The sequence below is a fragment of the Pleurodeles waltl genome, chromosome 12 (assembly GCF_031143425.1).
Source record: "Pleurodeles waltl isolate 20211129_DDA chromosome 12, aPleWal1.hap1.20221129, whole genome shotgun sequence".
Classification (NCBI taxonomy): domain Eukaryota; kingdom Metazoa; phylum Chordata; class Amphibia; order Caudata; family Salamandridae; genus Pleurodeles; species Pleurodeles waltl.
In genome coordinates this window covers 675,133,962-675,152,723 of record NC_090451.1, presented here as the reverse complement: position 1 = coordinate 675,152,723, position 18,762 = coordinate 675,133,962, and the positions used below count along the sequence as shown (strand labels likewise).

Here is an 18,762-nt window from a genome sequence, read left to right as displayed (position 1 = left end):
CCGCATCAACACCACAGCCTGTAACTGAGTTAGGAACAGCTGCTGTGTGAAACATCCTCGGCGCAGGCTCTTACACCCTTTCTCGACGGCAGCCTTTGCAGCTCCTCAGAACTGATGTATCACGCTAACTACTTGCCACATCCTTGATGCCAGACTTCGCATCACAAGCCACGCCAATGGGATTCTCAATGACTATGCAGCCCCCCATATCGCAGCCTTGCTGCATCTCAAAATGGATGCATCGCTCATGCTGCACACTGCATCTTCAAAGCAGATCCTCGCAAGACTCAGCAAATCAGGATTTAAGGTGCCTTGTACAGCTGGCCTAACTGGGTCCCTGTAGTTGGACGTGCTCCACTGTGGTAAGCCTCAATTTGTGACTTTGTCCTAGTCCAACGTGACCAGGTTTCCACAGCTGGCGCTTTGTGCTTTTTGGTGCTATTTTCACTAAACTCTTTCAATTTGAATATCTCCGGGTCTACTCATTGGATTTTTCTAACTTTGGCCTTGTGTTGTTCATTAAAGAAAGTTCTATCATTCTAACTTGGTGTGGAATTCTTTTTGTGTCGTACTTCCACTTTATTATTGTTTGAAGTGTTGCACAATACTCTACACATTGTCTTTAATTTAAGCCTGACTGCTTTGTGCCAAGCTACCAGGGTTGAGCACAGGTTAATTTAGAGTTGGCTTTTGCCTCACCCTGACAATGATTGTGGTTGCTGCTTAACCAGAGCTCACTCCCCAGTCAATTAACAACCCAATTTCTCACACTCTCACGTTATTATCCAATAATACCAAAGGAAGTAATATTGCACTGAGCTGAGTTTGATGATTAGCTATTCTCAATGTATTATTAGAAAGGATCAAATCTAGATTTTAGTGGACTGTACTGCATAGATCTGCAGAGAACATTTCATCCACCACACTGGTAGACTACCATTTGTCAATTTAAAGATCGCTGTTGGCCCAGCTGTAATCTCTGTACCTTGAAAGGAACTGTCATCATAGCAGTTTCTGAAATGAAATAAAATGTTTGGTGGACAACCGCCATCAGTATTGACGGCCTTTCACCCAACTTTAACACATCTTTTGTTTTGTTTTTTTTAAAACACAAACATTGCTATTGAAAAAATAAAAAATAATGACCCTTGCACCCAAAAAATATTTTTTCCCTGAGTTTAGGATGCATTATTTGTTTTTTCCAGTCCCTATTTGTAAGGTTTTTCTTTGGTGGTGATGTACAGAAAAAATATATCACACCATCTATACTAATTAGAATGGGCAGTGTAATTTTCTCCCTCTGACACCTCCTGCTTCCCTGGGCTATCAAAGGAAGATTTCCATCAACTGAGTCAAGAAGGCTCTGTTCAGGAAAAGCTGACAGTATTCCAAAACATAAATAGGGCAGATGGACCACCATTTTGGTAGTCAGGGCACTATGTTAGAGTACTATGTCAGACTTATGATAGAGTACCCTGCCTGTCACACTACAAATCAACCATAAAGTATTTTTTGAAAACTGGAGGGTGAAACAGTAATAGATAAGAGGCATATTCAGAAATCAACTTAAACTAACAACAGCTGAAGTTATATTTGTTATTAAATATTCAGAAATTGATAAGTTAAAATAAAGGGCTGCAAGCCAATCAAGAAAGGTTGAAAGTAGCAAACTAAGAATTGCAGTTGTTACCAATAAATTATGTGGGATAATTAATTTACTGTCCAGTACTCCCTATGTCCTCCCATACCATCACCCACAGTGATATCTATACTAAGCAAGTTGCCTCTTTGTTCAAATTATAAAATGCATGATAATACATCAACTGTGAAGACAGGATTATTATTCTACATTCTGACAATGAAACTTTGGACTCTGCTCACCTGCCATGGCTTGAAAGTCCTGAGAGTGGCACACTTATCTTTATGAAAGAACCCTTGTCCTGGTATACAGGAGACCATGTTCATTAAAGAGTGTGCCACCACATAAGCAGCATTGTAGATGGTGTAGTGATTTCTCAATTTAAAGTCATCATAGTATTTGCTAGAGAACTTTTCCAGCTTTTCATTTCCTGTACATGTGAGATTGGTTTGTATTAGCTCTCCACTTGGCAGAGCTACGAAGGATTCTTGGTTTGGCCAATGACATCCTATTGCCTGTTCCCAGAAGGATTTCACAAAAATGTCATCCGGTAAGGTAGAAGGATGTACTTTGAGCAGAAATTCGGTAAAGCCTGATATCTGATGTGTATGCGGGGTCAAGCCAATGGTGCCCTTCAGCATCTTGGCAAATCCCTCTGTTAGCAATATGGGAGAGGTTGACCAGCCTTCACTGCCAATCCACACTTTGCCAGAGACATTGTGCCTTACAAGTTCCTTCATTACTGGTGTCAAATAAGGGTCAGAACTAAAAATAAGAATAACACGAGCTGAAGACCTCTTGACTATCTTTGTAATAAAAAGGACTCTGGACTCAGTTGATACACTGGGGAATGATTCATCAAAGGCGAAGCAGACACCAGATTTCAAAAGCTTGCTTCTCAAGATTTGAGAACCCATTCTGCCATAGTCATCCTCTGTGGACAACATCCCAATCCAGGTCCACCCAAAGTGAATCACGAGCTCAGCCAGCAACTGTGCCTGGGTATCATCACTGGGAACGGTTCGGAAGAAAGATGGGAACATCTGTTTGTTACTGAGAATTGGAGAGGAAGAGGAATAACTGATCTGGGGAGGAAGACAACAGCCATGAAAAAATACCATTAGAGTCACAAGAATGTCACATGCTGCAGGCAACACAAGAAGTCTTTCACATTACTGTATATATTGTTCAAAAAGCCTATTGATGACTTATTTGCTGACAAAAAGTATGATTTATATTTGTTAATTTATTTTTTTAATTCACAGCTGAGTTGTATAACACATACATTTATCTATATTATATTATTAGGTTGGCCTCACAGAGATATAGCTGCCATGTAGCACTCAGTCATATGTGATACCTTTAGATAATCCTATGTCAATACTTACATTGTGATATTACAAGCCACACAAAGCACATGTTGCTGGCTAAACAGACAGGTCTGACTAAATATGTGAAGCAGGACACAGCAGCACTTGCCATCTCAGCAGGCACTAAAGATGAATGGGTAAGTGTTTGAATAGCAGACTGAAAGTGTTTGAACAAGAAAAATCTCTTTTCAAGAGTGGGTTTTCATGGTCTTGACACTGATAAGACAAGAATGCATACATTATTTTATTCTTTGCCAATGGGCTTCGGCTGATCTGTTTTTTCACTGACTCTAATCGGCTTTATTTCACTGACATGTCTTCTGCATGTAACTCCAGCCTTCTGTCATCCTGAAGGTAATTCCCTATATCATTACCCTCTGTTCCCATGTTTGTCATTTTCTAAATAAACGTTGTCTCCTTCAACCTTCTAATTAGTTTTGGATTGGCCTGTCCGGAACTCTGGCATTGCCAGATAGACTTGCATGAAAGGGTTGTTTTTTGGTCTCATCACAGCTCAAAAATTGCTAAAACACGGCCAATCCAACTTGGCTCATCTGGCAAGCAGTGCTAGAGTGCCCTAAAGACCAGTCAAACCCTGTTGCTGATATGATTATGCAGCATTATAGCTGCCTGCCTCACTGTTCCCAGGAGGTTGTTGGTCTCCTAGTTGTCCTATTTGTTTTTGGGTTGAACGTTGGGCTTCGTGGTATACGGTGTGTTGGTGCCTATCATTTAGTATGTCTCGTGAGTGGTATATTGGAGAGGTGATGTAAGCTATGGCATTGTGTTATGGTGTGGTTTGATTTGATGTAGTGTATTTAGATTTTGTGTTCAAATTGTTTTTTTATTGGTATATTTTGGCATAAAAAATAAATAAAATAAGTAACACAGAGACCAGAGGATACACCTAGATGGATATTATTGTGGTGAACACACACTATCCAGTTACAGCTATTGTATAAATTATCCATCTATCTAGCAAGGTTGACCTAAAAATAATCCACATATACAAATAAGACAGAATATAGTAACCAATGATAATGACAGTAAACTTAGAGATTTAGAGTGTTACATGCAAGAATGTGTGTCTTCTAGTCAAACAGAAGATAATAACAACTAGGAAAGGTAGAGGGAGGGAGAGGAAAAAGGGGTAAAAAGAGGGGGAGGCGTTGGTGTGAAGGTGTAGCTAGGTAAGTTTAGTCTATAGTGTGGTTGTATAGAAGCAGTAAGAAATGTGCTAAGTGGGATTTACTTCTTTTTCCATGAAGTGTTCTAATGGGAAATTTAGGGAGATTGGCATTCCAAACATGTTATTAATTTTGTTAGAGACAGATGATCAATAGGAAGCAAGTTGGCGGCATTGGAGAAACATATGTTCATGGTATCCTGGGGCAGTTTCACAGTTCCAACATTTGTCATTTCCTCTGAGACCCAGCTTATGCAGTCTAGTGGGAGTCCAGTGTAGGAAATGCAGGGTGAAGAATTTAGATTGAATCAGTGAGGGGGCAACTTTATTTCATAGGGCATAATTACCTCTGTTAGTCAAATTTTCCTCCAGAATCTGTATTCCATCTGACCCTTCTAGACGTTTAGACCATTTAGATGTAAGAGGAGACCTTCCCTTTGCGGTAGATGCTACAAGAGCTTTGTAAATCTTTGAGCATACGTGACCTGAACAGTGCCATAGTCTTAGCCATTGGAATATGGTTGCATTTGTTGCATTTGATGCCCAGTCTAGTTTAGAGAGTTTGGCTTTAATTCTTAGAAAGCTATAGAAGTTGATCAGGGGGTGCTTGTGTTTTTCAGCTACGAAAGTGAAAGACATAGGATCTCCATTATCATCATATAGGTCGTAGATAACCTGGATGTTTTTGAGGCCCATGAGTGGTGTAATTCAAATGTAGTGTCCAGTTTTATTCTGGGGTTGTGCCAAAGAGAAGCCTCAAGAGATCTATGCACTGGAGTTTGAGATTGTTTGTCTAATGTTTTAATAGTGGAAGCAGTTTCAGCAAATATCTCTTGCGAAATAGGAGGTCTGAACTTTTTCATGGAAAGATATGTAACGGGTAAGAAGGGTGAGCATATAGACTTTTCAATTTCAAGCCATCTTGGGGGGTCCGGTAAATCATCAAGCAGCCAAACAGCACCCTTTGATATAGGATCATGTCATATAAGTTCCAGTTTTGCAATCTGCAGCCCCCTTCGTGAGTTTCCAATCTTAAGGCCTTATAGAAAAATGCAGCTGTTAGTTTATCTATCTTGTGGAAGAAGAAGTGGGAGAGTTGCATTGGTAACATAGAGCTGGTGAAGTTAATGAGTATATGATTGGTGCATTATGGAGATTTTTTGCCTGGGTTGTTGTGATGCACTATTAGCCTGGAATGGTAGAGTGAGGTGATGTTATGTTGTAATAGAAGCTCTTGTCTAGTAAATTATTGAATGAATTATAAATATCTGGCCTGATTTGATACTTTGTGTAAATGGGTGGATTACTGTGATGTAATGTATGTTCCTTGGTGTGCTGTTGGTTGGTCTTGCATAATGTAGTGTTGGCAGCTTCATACAGATGGTGTGTTGGTCGATGCTTTGCCAGTCAAAATAAGATTCCCCAAGCTCCTTCTGGTTTCATCAAAAAAGTGAAAAACAAAATTTTTGAACTTTACTTAAAATACTTCCAGGTCCAGTTAATGGAAAAACTCTTATCATCAGTACACACAGTACAAATCATTCTATAACCAACCCACAACACACAAATAGTTACACATACACATATACATATAGTCAGTCTTCATTTGTCATTGACTTCTTTGAGTGAGCTTTTTTCAGGCATCAGCTTCATGAGAGGTGCATCACAATTTGTATCAGCTCATGGCCAATAGTTTATGTTTATATCCTTTGCAGTAGGGAGAAAGTAGTTAATGTGTTTATTTTTTTGTGGTAATGTTTTAACTCTGCAAGAAAGTAAAGATTGTTGGATTACTGCTGAAATGCTTTTAGGGCAGATGCTTGAGCCTGCTGTTTTGTAATAACCATTGTGAAGGCACATATTTAGACCAGAGCAGTCAAAGCAGAGTGGCCCTAGACAAATTAGAGCATTCAATTGTACCTTGAGCCCATGCAATAGTACCAACATAGGCAAAGGTACTTGTTTGGCACACTAACTGTGTGCATCCAGGAGGCATGTCATGAAGGATGTCTTAACCTCAAAGACTAGACAGGCAGAGGGGAGTTAACTTTAAAATCAGTGATAGAATATGTCAGGCCCCCATCCAAAAGACTCTAAAGGAAAGGGTCACCATCCCTGGGGCCTTCTCGAGTACTCTGTCTCAAGGAGACCACTACAGCTGTGCTCTCTACTCAGGGATAAAGGCTCACCTCCTCCAAGTACTACAGACCATACAGAAAGCTGTAGACAGACTCACCCTGGAACTCCCTAGAGGAACCTACATCACACCCTACCTCAAAGAACTTCACTGGCTCCTTGTACAGAAAAGATGCCAGTTCAAGTTGCTGACCCTTACATAAAAGGCCCTACACAACTACGGACCGGCATACTTGAACCACCACTTGAAATTCCATTACCTCACCAGACACCTCTGCTCCGTGTCCCTTTCTCTAACCCTCAACCCCCACATCCGACATTGCAGATGCAAAGGCCTCTCCTTCTCCTACCTAGCACATCTCTTCCATAGTTTTGAAAGCCCCTGGAGGCATGGAAACTCGGCTAATCCACTGGACCCTCTAGCGTCTAGATGCTCTTCTGGGTGACAAGCAGCGCTCTTCAAATATAATGATTGATTGATTAACCTCCAGGGATACAGTAGTTTTTTTGCTCACAATAATGTGAGCAGGGAAACATATGTTTGCTCCTGCCTGGCAGTAACATTTTTAGATCTCCCAGCAGATGAAAGCAAACGTGCCTTCCGTACCTGCAGAAGTGTGGGAAGGGAAGGCACGTTTGCTTCCAGCCAGCAGGAGATTAAAGCATGCTCCTGCTGGCTGGGAGGAGGCTCCTGTTCTGGTTTTCCTGCCCACATTCCTACAGGAAAGGAAACAGAACAGTTACTGCTCCCACACGGAAGGAGCAAGCAACTATAGCTGCTCCCTCCAGGCTGGTTCCCGCAACAGGTAAGGAGACAGACAGAGCCATGAGGGTTACCCATCTGCATGTGGTTCATTGTTAATATGAACTCGGCTACCCATGAAGTGTATTTTATAGGGTCAATGTTGCACAAAACAAATCTTGCTTCACCTAAAGGGGTTGTATGTGTGAGAGTATTAATGATGCTTGATATTATTCTGAGCTATTTTGCACTTTCAGACTTCTGTAGTTTCTTTAGGACTAAAGTTGTAGTTACTTCAGTTACCTATAACTGGTGACTTTCAGCCTTTGTTTTAGTTTACAATGGTATGCTGCAAAAGACACTGTCACCTAACTATAACATCACTTTAACCTCTGTTTTTTCAGTAATTGTTTTTTTTTAAAGTCACAGTCCATATATAAACGACAGGCGTATTGGTTTTGCCAAGGGTTGTCTACATCAATATACAAGACAAAATAATTGGCTTTGTAAAGAAATACATGCAATATCTGTCAATAAACATTTAAATAAAGGATTTGTAGCCAAATGATTAGACAGGTGACAGTGTCTTACTGTTACTATCCTCAAGCCACATAATGCAGCCATAAGACGAACCAAAAGGTGTCATTTACAAGCTGAAGGGAAAATGTTCCAGCTCTGGAAATGCTTAAACCATATCAACACATTTTCTCAGGGTTGTGTTCTATAGACCCCAAAAAACAGAAGGTTACTTTTTGTAAGTATTTCTGCAGGGCTGCTGTACTCTCTGCAGCCCCCCATCACTTTGAAAATATGCTTGTGGTGTTCTGGCCCTTAGTGAGGCACCACCTTGCAGTGAAATATACCTAAATTAGCCTAGAAAAGGCATTATGGAAGCACTCCTTCCCAGCAACAGTGAATAATAAACATGCGGACCCAGAAGCTCATTTATTATTTTCTTACACCCGGAAAGGAGCAACTTTACTCTCTGCTCCCACCATGAGGCAGCAATCCTAGGTTCAAATTTCTGTTCCCACCCAGTGCAAGTGTTTTTGCTTCCACCGGATGAGAGGTCGGACGTCTTAGCTGCCCGCTCTGTGATGAGTGGAATGATGTCCCAAGGATGGGGTGCCGGAGGCAATAACATGTTTCAGGGGGAAAACGCATGCCCCCTCCCCAAACCAAAATACAGTGGGCCCTGAGCATGAGCTACCCAGGGAGTACCATGGCTAGGGGAGGGCTGCTGCACACTGGGTTGCCTCCCAGTTTAAGGAATTCAATCCCAGGGGATGTAGTCCCCAGGACCTTACAATGACTAAAGGTTCTGGAACTGCGTACCCCCTCCCCATAAAAATAATATTGGGCCTGCGAGGTGGGGTCACCAGGGCCATGGCTCATTGAGGAGGCTGCACCCACCCTCCCCTTAAAAATAAAATTAATCTTGGAGGATAGGGTTCTTAGAGCCTTTTAATGACCCAGAGAGGGGGGCCGCATGTCCCCCTGTTTACAAATAGGATTGCTCTGACTCACTGGTCCCTTGGCCCTGGTCCACCTAGGGGTGCTTTTATTTCAAAAGGGCATTTTTTAAAATTTGGTGGATAAGCTGAACCTCCACAGATCTGCAGTAAGTTAAATAATGTATATTGTTTGCCCCAGACTCCCCCCTACAAGTCCTAGGGAGGTCAGTGTATCACCTTTTATCTGGTTGGTTTCAGGGTAGGGATTGAGTCCCTAAGTTCTAAAATTGCTTAAAAAACATATTTGTTGGTGTTCTGGCAGCCAATCTGATCTTATCTTTTGATCTGTCAGGTCAAAGGATCCTCAGTAGCGAGAAACATAAATACATTTTGAACCCTAATTTCTCAAAAAGTTTTGAACAGATTTACACCTAATCACAAACAGGAGACTTTCTGGATCAAGATCTAGCTTACTGTAATTTGTAGTGTAGCTTTTTAGTGTAATTCATATGGGAAATTGCATGGGGAAAACATGCATTTTGGGACCCTCCCCCCATTTTTCAGCTCCTTCTTCAAGATCACTACAAAACGTTCCTAAATGAGGTAGAGGTGGATGAGACTTTTTAAAAATGTTTTGCAAGGGTTCATCGAAAGCTGCATCAGTTAATAACAAAACAAAAAAATCAATTTCCTATGGAAACATGATCGTAACTATTACTAGCTATTGTTAACAGCCCCAGATAATATGTATAACGCCAAACACTTTTTTTCTCCATGCAATTTCCATAGGTATTTTTTTACAGAAATACAGAGAAAAGGGGCAAACAGAATGACAAAAAATGGCAGAAATCCAATCTTTACTCAGAGACTGTGCTGCTTATGATTTGGTGTAAATCTATCCAACCATTTTGAGAAATTAAGGTCAATACTACCAATATCTAGAGGTGTGGTCCAGCATAAAAAAACAACAAAAGTGCCAGAGCACAAGGAGCAGGATTGGTCCCACTGGACTGCCAGCTGTGATTGGCTGGCAGTAGCGTGAAGAGAAATTACAGTACTCTAGGGAAGCCTCAACCCCCCCTACCCTTGAGGCAGGGGATCACAGAGGGGCCTTCTTTGTGGACCAAAAGTAAAAAAAGTACTTATGGTTCTCATCGTTCTGCTGGACTTTTGTGGGAGTCAGCGCGGTCTCCCTGTACTTCTGTGGGGGTCCAGCAGGACTGGAATAGGTCTTGGGGGTGCAGATATTACTTTTTATTAAAAAAACTCTAAAAATTCACTGATACATCAAAGGTTAAAGTGTAGTGATATGTAGGTCTTCTAAGAGTAATCAACAACTACTATTTTAAAAGAAAACAACAATCAAATGCAACAGTTAAATGTAACTGACCTACGTATAACATGAATTTCTTTGATACACTGCCTATGACCTGACATTTTACATTACTGATGACATATGAAATCTACAGTAGTGCAAGTTATAGTTAGATCAGTTTATGTATAATTGGTCAATTTCAGTGTTTGTTTGCTTTAAAATAAGATAAATATATATATAGTCATAGAAAAAAAAGTTAGGTGCTGAATTTACTCATACTAAACCATAGAAATTCAGCAGTTATAGTGAAGTGATACATTTGGTGGCCTCTCTCATTGTATCTGTAAGTAGTGTAATACTATATATATATATATATATATATATATATACACAAATATATATATGTTATATTTTACCTTTTGCATGTTTGTTATTGACATGTTAAAAAAGCAATTACTTTTTTTGTTTACTTCTATGTTTTGTTGAGATATTCTGTGTGGTTTTGCAGCTTATGCATTGGGGTTGTTTTAACATAGAGCAGGTGCTCCATCTTCTGTTGAGCGAGAGAAAAAAGTTAGTTTAATTATACAAGGTATTTTGTTGGTAGTTTGGAGAGGCTGGGTTTATCTTTGCTCATTATTTAGGTGAGTTTTTAAATTGTTATTTGTGTATATTTCACTTATTAAATCTTTTTGCTGGTTTGTTAAAAAAGTTTCTTTCTGGCAGTTCATTGGTTTGGAAGTTGTTGATTGTTTCTTTTAATAAGCCTATGTAAAAAGGTAAAACTTATAGAGTGTGTTAATATTTATTTGATAATTCACATCTTTAAGTTCAACAAAAGTAACATTTCAGTTTAAATATAAGTATTACTTACTTGATTGCATAGTTGTTGAGATGTATATATTTTTTCTTTAATCATTTGCTGAGAGAATCTGGCAGAGATTCTTTGTTTTGCAGCGTTTGGCATTTTTGAAGTATTATGTTGTTCACAGTAGTGTGCCTTTTATATTGTTGGTAAAAATTATTTGATTAATCAAAATGACTTCTCTTTTTAACTAAGTTAAATTCTTGAACAACATTACAACATTTATTGTTTGTTTTTCTTTTCATTTCATTATATGTGTTGCTTCAGCTTTTGAAGGAGGATTTATTTTTGGTTGGTGTCTGCTTGTTGACCTATTTCCCTGCTATAATGATGATATAAAGAACTGGCTTGCATAGTAATATGTATTATTAACATAGAAAAAAAATATGAAATTGTGAAAGAAATACCTGTGGTTGTCTGTAGAGACCCAAAAGTCTAGCCACTGCTATTGAGTCAGTGGACATCGTGTCTCCGAAGATGGCTGACAATGCTGGCCCGTGTCCGCACTGGTAGTTCAATATTGGTGTCTCTTGCCCTGTCAGCATTTGCAGAGTGCTCTGGAGAGAGTGCTCAAGCATCAGGCATGTGTCATAGACCAAGAATCCCAGTGTGACATTTGGCAGAATGCTCTGGTTTGCATTGATTTCCGACAAGGCAAAAATGAGGGCTTGGACCCAGCCATAGGACAACACACTGAACCTGAAGAGATAGAACATAAATCATGGAAAGATGGGTATTGCACTATGGAAGCAGTTAAGGAAACATTGACGTTGTCACAAATCAGATGAGCTGGAAACTAGGCTGAATGAAAGAAATTATGAATAGGAATGAAGCAGGGTTGAAGATTACCCAGAAAGAATCCAATCTATAGTAGAAGATTTTATGACTGTTTTTAGGTTCTGTCTTCTTTGCATCTACAAACCCTGCTAGTAAAGTATATACTTGTACATCCTCTGGCCTTTCTTCCTTTCAATTTGTGGGATGTCACTCGATAGTTCAAAAAGGGGTAATAGTGGTTTCCCAAAACATGTGTGCAGACTTCTCTATGCTCAAAGGGAGTAGATATGAAGACCATATCTCCTGGGCGCTAAGCCTACTTTATTCTAAAATGCCACTTTTTAACCTTGATCTAGTGGCAGCATCACTGTTTGGTAAATTATGTCTTATTCTACTACTGTGTACTGGATTATTTAGAGTTTTCAGTACCTTTATCAATTATGATTCTTCTTCAATTGTGGTGCTTAGGATGTTTTTTTGGAAGCACACGTATTTGGAGCATTTGGTCTACAAGGAAATCTGGAACATATTGTAAACAATGGATAAGTAAAGTAAAGAAACTGATCTTTTACAGACCTCTGGAGATCTAAGAGATCATTTTCATAGAAATGGAGAGGTTCACAAAGCGGGAATATTGGACATGCTAGCGGGAAAGCCTCTGGGGTGTTACTTAGGAACCTTGAATGTCCTGATACTTTGGTTAAATATCAGGTACCCAAGGCAGTTCAAAAATGTCTTCAGGGTGTACCATGGGCTTGTATCGGGAACTCTTACTAACATTTGTACATTAATTGATCTAGCTGTCTCTCAGTGTCAGTCACTCACACTCTCAGAGATTCCAAGGGGAGGCTTTTCAAAGTAACATGCTAAACTTCATTCTCAGCTTCGAGGCAAAGCTAGGTCAGCACTCAGTGTGATGACCTCATACCAGTTAAGAGCCTTCTAGGTCCATGGGCCTGCTGCCCTGGTAAATATTAATAAGAATACAAAAATGGTGCTTTGGCATGGGATCAGATACTTCCATGAGCTCCAGCAAGCTGTACTAATCTTTTCATACATATGGGCGGGCTCAGCTTCAGTTTTTGGCTACCAAGACCCTGACTCCACTTTTGAGGTCTCAGGAGGATTCATTCTCCAGGCAAAACAATCACAGAAGGTCTGAGCTTTTTGACAGGCTGGTCTGATTAAAGAAACTTAGATATCATGATTGAGAGATGTCAAATAAAGCCAATGACCTTGGACATTTCACTGTATCTTGAGAAGAACTGTGTGTAGGTGTATAATGTGATATGTTCATATCACCGCAAAACTACTAACTACCCCCTCTACTGGCTCTATTTGCTCTTTCGTGGCATTTATTTCCATATGCTTAATCTTCTTACTCTTCATCTCTAGTATAATCCTCAAACCTAGAACTGACAGATGTTTATAGCAGATTACTCAACAAGGTTTAGTTTTCAGACTTGTTGCTTAAAATAGAACTCCATTGTAAATATTGTTGAAATGAATTAATGTATTTTGATTATTTGAAATATATACATATTCATGTAATTTAATGTTAAAAAAACAAATATAAATAACAACATAAATATTATTTTACTACAAAATATTTTAATAAACCTCAACACATTCACTACTCACAACACAGTATTACACAATGGACAAATATTTGAAGTGGGGAAATGGAAATTGAATAGAAGAGAAAACTGAGACAATGGAAATTACCACTCTTCCTCACTGTTGTGCTGGGTATGGATGTCTACAGGTCTGGAAGGGTATGTAAAGGAAAACAGTAGATCTTTAATTACCTGCAGGGATGGTCGGCATCTACCTTAAACAGTGAAACGTTATACCTTAAAAACATCTGAGTGTTATCAACTCTTTCTGTTCTGCGAATGAAGCTCTCCTTTCTCGAATTGAAATATAACAACATATAAGAGACTACTAAAATGCTCATCAACCTCCATCCCAACTGGCAGGACAACTACCTATACGTTCCTATGAATGTGCCCTGTGATAATAATTTGATTAAAGTCTGACTTGTCTTCTGGGCAACGTAATTGTCCATTACATATACATCTGCTACGGAACTTGATGCAGGAATTATTTCAGTTGTGAACAAAAGAATCGAATGTTCAGAAATAATATTCTTAATCCCAAATCACTTTAGTGATTAATATGTGCACATATAGGTCAATTTGTTTTCCAGTTCACTTGATATCCAGAATGTTTCTCTCTAAACAAACTGTTTTTCAGCAAGCTCATGAGGAATCATTGTCCTTCCAATACAAATTCACAGAACAAGAGGCCCTATCTGCAGCCATATTATGGCATGATTGCCTAATAAGGACTTCATGAAACACTGGCAAAGTTATATCCAGTAATCCAAGATAGCCATTGCCAATAATTGTGATAGTTCAAGGGCTTTGAGAAATGTTACGCCACATAAGACTTCATACCTTAGTATCTTTTACATATGGGGAAGCCTTTTGTCTGGCTGAAACAACACTCTGTAAATGCTTCCATATTCTGTGTCCTTTGAACAGAATTGGCACGTGTGGGTTTGGAGTATGGCATTCCACTCCTGCTAGGTAACTACCAATGGTAGCCATGTCTCCACTTCTGCTCACTAACAGTTCTGCCCCAAGGGACATAACATCTGCATCAGAACTTTTGGTTTTTCAGGATGTCTTACACAGAATTTATATGACAGATGTGGTGCAATGAATACAGGAAGATGGTTCTTCTGATCATTCCTCAGGGCCAGTTCTTTCCAAAATGCTTCAATTGCACAATATTTGGAGCAAGCTATGTCTTTGTAGAGTACATTTTAAAAAAAGACATGTAATACTAGATGAATTTTCATATACCAAGGCAATTTCTACCTGTAAGCAAATGTAATTTCTTCAATTGTGATCTTTTTGGGAGTAGCTCTATGTTGAACCTGGCCCTCTCTGCAGGGTCAACCCAAATTTTTGTCTTTTTCACTCCACTTTTTGCTGGATTTGTTTTTGTTGGCATTAGTGCACTTTACCGCTGCTAACCAGTTCTAAAGTCCTTCCTTTGCATGGTTAAATTGTCTTATACACAAATGGAATCTTTAATTATCCCTTGTTGAGGGGTATACTATATACCCAGGGCCTCTAACTGAAGTGCTACTAGTGGGCTTGCAGCATTGATTGTTGCACCTCCTTAAGTATCCATTTAAACATGTTCCCATACCTGCCACTGCAGGCTGAATGCAGTTTTAAACTTCCCCTTTGACTTGGCACTTAAACCCCTTGCCCTTCCTTAAATGTTCGTTTGATTACATATAAATCAGACCTAAGATAGGACATATGTAATCCATATGGCGGGATGCTGTGTAATTTAAAGGTTGGGCATGTACCTTTATGATTTTCATGACCTGGTGGTAAAAAACTCTCAAATTCTTTTTTCACTAATGTGAGGCCTACCTCTTCCAGAGGATAACATTGGGGATTCCTCATTACAGTTAATAAGCTGTAATTCCTGTTTAGGAGTCGGGAGATTTGAACTGTTTGGTACATATGTATTTGTGATGATAAGCCCTCTTTGATGATAAAATAAAAATTTTCATTACAATTTTGAAAATATCACTTTTAGGAAGTTGGAACTTTCCTGCCCTTAGCCCTTTGGGTCTGTAGCCTGTCTTGGGTCACATGACTGGGTGTAGCCGACAGTTAGACTTTGTGAATTCCTCTCAGTCACACAATAGAGGGGTAAGGTGTGCCTGAATGGGCCACCTGCTGGCAGGATGGGGAGGCAGAGCTGAGCACTGCCTTACTTACAACTGGATACCCTCTGTTCTGTCTTCACACAAAGGGCATAACATTTCACCCAGCTTGGAGCCAGTGCAGGGGAGGTAGGGAATTCCGTGCACTTCAAAGCCACCGTCTATATGCTTCTCCCAGTTTCCAGAACCAGGACGCCAGGGTATAAAAGAAAAACCTCAGACACTATCTCATAAGTACATTTCTGGACCTGGACCTGCTGTGCTGCTACAGGGCCTGCCACTCAGCTGGACTGCTGAACTGGAATAATTGGTGTCCTGCTGTGTTTGCGCTGAATAAATAATTTACACCTTGTCTCTGAGGTAAGCATGACTGTTTTTGTGCAAAGCTACCCAGGGTTAAGCACATGTTAATTTAGGGACCATTTGTGGTTCACCCTTCAAGGGATTGTAGCTGATTCTTGACCAGGGCTCACACTCCAGTCAACTAACAACCCTAATTCCCACACTGATGTTCAACTCAGTGGATCATTACTTGTGTTTGTGCAGTGCCTTACAGTGATTTGTATTATTCAAAGATTCCAAGTAAATAATTTGGCATTAGAGTTGACCTATTTTTTAAATTATCCTTCATTGGCCATATTTGCCTCTTTTTTCCAAATGTAATTCCTGCCTCTCATTTTTGTGTCTGTGACTCTTGCCTGCCATGATGGAGCTGGATATCAATACCATTGATAGCTACAGCATGCCTGAGCTGAAGAAGTTGTGCAGGGAAATTGGGAATGAAAGTCTCAAAGCTGGAATACCAGATAGCCCTTAGAGCCTGTGAGGAGGTCTGCAAAATGCAAGCTGCAGCACAGAAGGATGACGATGAGGAGGATATACATGATGAGGAGGAGGATCTGGAGAGAGAGCAGCAAGGCCAGACAGATCCCTAGCTCTGCAGGATAAGCATTTAGTTCTAGAGGAAACAAAACTGTTGTGGGCTCATAAACTGAGCCTCAAGGAGCTGGACCTAAATCGAAAACAGTCCAGGAGAAATGTGCAGCATTACCCCAGTGTCCACTGGGGTGGTTTGGGGTCCCCATACCACTAGACCTGGTGTTTAACTAGTCTCAGGCTACCACCCCTAGACTGGAACAAGGGTGCCTAACACCTGGGTGTATTGCACACCGCTCTAAGAAGTCCCAGAGGTCAGAGATCCTGGGAGGACTGTGACCTGGCTCTTGACACTGAGCTGTCAGTAGCCTCTGTAGCTGGTTGGCTGTCCTTATAGGGAGAGTCTTTCTTGGATTGGGGGACAGAAGCCCTATCCAAGGGGTGGAATGGGTCACATCACTTTGTTGTCATTGGTGGTACTGTCTGCCTACTTGGATGCATGTATGAACAAGTTAAGACTAGATGCGCAGAGATTATGTCCACAAGTGAGGAGAAGGTCCCCAATGGGTCAGTTCAGTGGCTCAAGAGACTGTAGACAGAACAATCCATCTGAATGTAGAAGGGTGCAGAACTGACAACTGCCTCCACAGTAAAGGGCCATTGTCCACCTTCTATTGCTTTAGAAAGGCAGTCCATGAAGGTATAGATCAATTTCCCCTAGCTCTAGGCTGGAGTGGGGTTTGTGTTGAGACTGGCCCTCTCTGCAGGGTTTTCCATAAACTTTTCCCCTTTTACCTGCCACTTTTTGCTGAATTCGTTTTATGTTGGCCTTAGGACTCTGTGCAGTTTACTACTGCTAACCAGTGCTAAAGTTCTTGTGCTCTCTCCACTAAGCATGGTTAATTTGGCTTATACCTGATTGGCATATTTAAGTCTCCTGTAGGGGGTAAATCAAAAACCCAGGGCATGTAGATTAAATGCTAGCAGTGGGCTTGCAGCACTGATTGTGCCACCCACTTAAGTAGCTCTTTACCAGGCCTGTCACTGGAGCCTGAATGCAGTTTTAAACTGCCGTGTCAACTTATCATTTAAACACCCTTGTCATGGCTTAAACCCCCTTGTGTTACATATAAGTCACTCCTAGGTAGCCCATAGGGCAGGGTGCTGGGTATCGTAGATATGTCATGTTTGGACTTGATCAGGCTTAACACCCCAGTCAACAAACAGCCCAATTTCTCACAGCAAATATTCTCACAATATATTGGAAAATGAATTTTCTTTTATGACCAGCGTAGAATACTAGTTTTAGTTTTCTCTAAGGTTTCCTGTACTACCCACAATGCTTTATTTAACTCACATAACTGTTCACACGCCAAAGTAATCAATTTATATAAAGGCTGGTCCAAAAGCAACGTTTAGGGATGATGGTCATACAAACAAAGGAACACATTCTAATAGGTTAATGTTAAGTATTATTGTATTTTAGTACTGCTAAACACAATGGGGGTTATTACAACTTTGGAGGAGGTGTTAATCCGTCCCAAAAGTGACGGTAAAGTGACAGATATACCACTAGCCGTATTACGAGTCCATTATATCCTATGGAACTCGTAATACGGCTGGTGGTATATCCGTCACATTTGGGATGGATTAACACCTCCTCTAAAGTTGTAGTAACCCCCAAAATCACAAATCAGTTGCTGTTCATATACACATACATAGATATGTGCAGACAGTCACACACTAAGGCACAGACAAACAATCACAAAGAGATGGCAGCCAGATACAAGTGGCACATGCATATAGATGTACAAGCCGCTGACATGGAATGAGGGCCTGATTCTTACGCAGGGCATGGTTGTCGCTGTAGAGGCTCCGTGTAATGGTAAATGGGCTGTTGCCAATTGATGTGCATGGGGATTAGTGCTCCAATAAGGACATCTCCATCCTGATAATATCTGGTCTTTCTTGGGCTTTTGAGCGAACATCCTTGTCCCTGAGCCTCGACGGCCTGGCTGAGGACAGAGAGAATCAGCAGCAAAACCACCAAGACAACGTTCATGGCAATGGACGTCGTGTTTCATTCACTTTGGAATCATGTGCTCTTCGGCTGGTCGATTCCTGTGGAAATCACTTGTCAATTAGCAAACTACAAATGTGCAAATTCTTGAATACAGTGTTGGTGGTATTTTATTGTTGAATGCATGATCCTGTTACTTACTGGTAATTTTCATCACTCTGAATACCAATACTTATGATTTGCCCTCTCCGTTCTTTCCCGGAACACAACCTGATACCCTTGTTCTTCAGCTATGGGGCACACAGGAGTTTTTTTCTGGGCTCCACATCCTTTTAGCACCAGGTTGGTGGAAGGTGATTGGAGATTAGGAAGGTGGCAGGGAAGGGGTTTAGCGTAGAGCATTTTTGATTGGTTATGGCTACAGGACATGGACCTGGGTAGAGGTGCAACACATCATGTAAGTACGTTTTCGGAGGAGAAATGAGGTTGAGGAGGTAATGTGATCTATATAGGATGAATACTGGTTTGCTAGTTTTTCACAATGCTGCATTCACATTTGTAAGACACTTGCACTCCTTTCTTCATTCGTAATGAATGTGGGTCCACTGGGTCATTTTAGACCTTTGAT

General features: G+C 40.4%; 1 protein-coding gene across 1 annotated transcript in view; it reads right to left on the bottom strand.

Moving 5' to 3' along the window:
• LOC138267195 (extracellular calcium-sensing receptor-like) overlaps positions 1 to 18,233 on the bottom strand; it is a 44,883-nt gene extending 26,650 nt beyond the window's left edge. The window contains exons 1-3 of the mRNA XM_069216046.1: positions 17,962 to 18,233; positions 11,115 to 11,406; positions 1,882 to 2,724 (exon numbers count right to left, since the gene is read on the bottom strand). Of these exons, the coding sequence (XP_069072147.1) occupies positions 1,882 to 2,724; positions 11,115 to 11,406; positions 17,962 to 18,176 (1,350 nt within the window). The 5' untranslated portion in view covers positions 18,177 to 18,233. The remainder of the gene's footprint in view (positions 1 to 1,881; positions 2,725 to 11,114; positions 11,407 to 17,961) is intronic.
• Between the last annotated feature and the right edge of the window lie 529 nt (positions 18,234 to 18,762).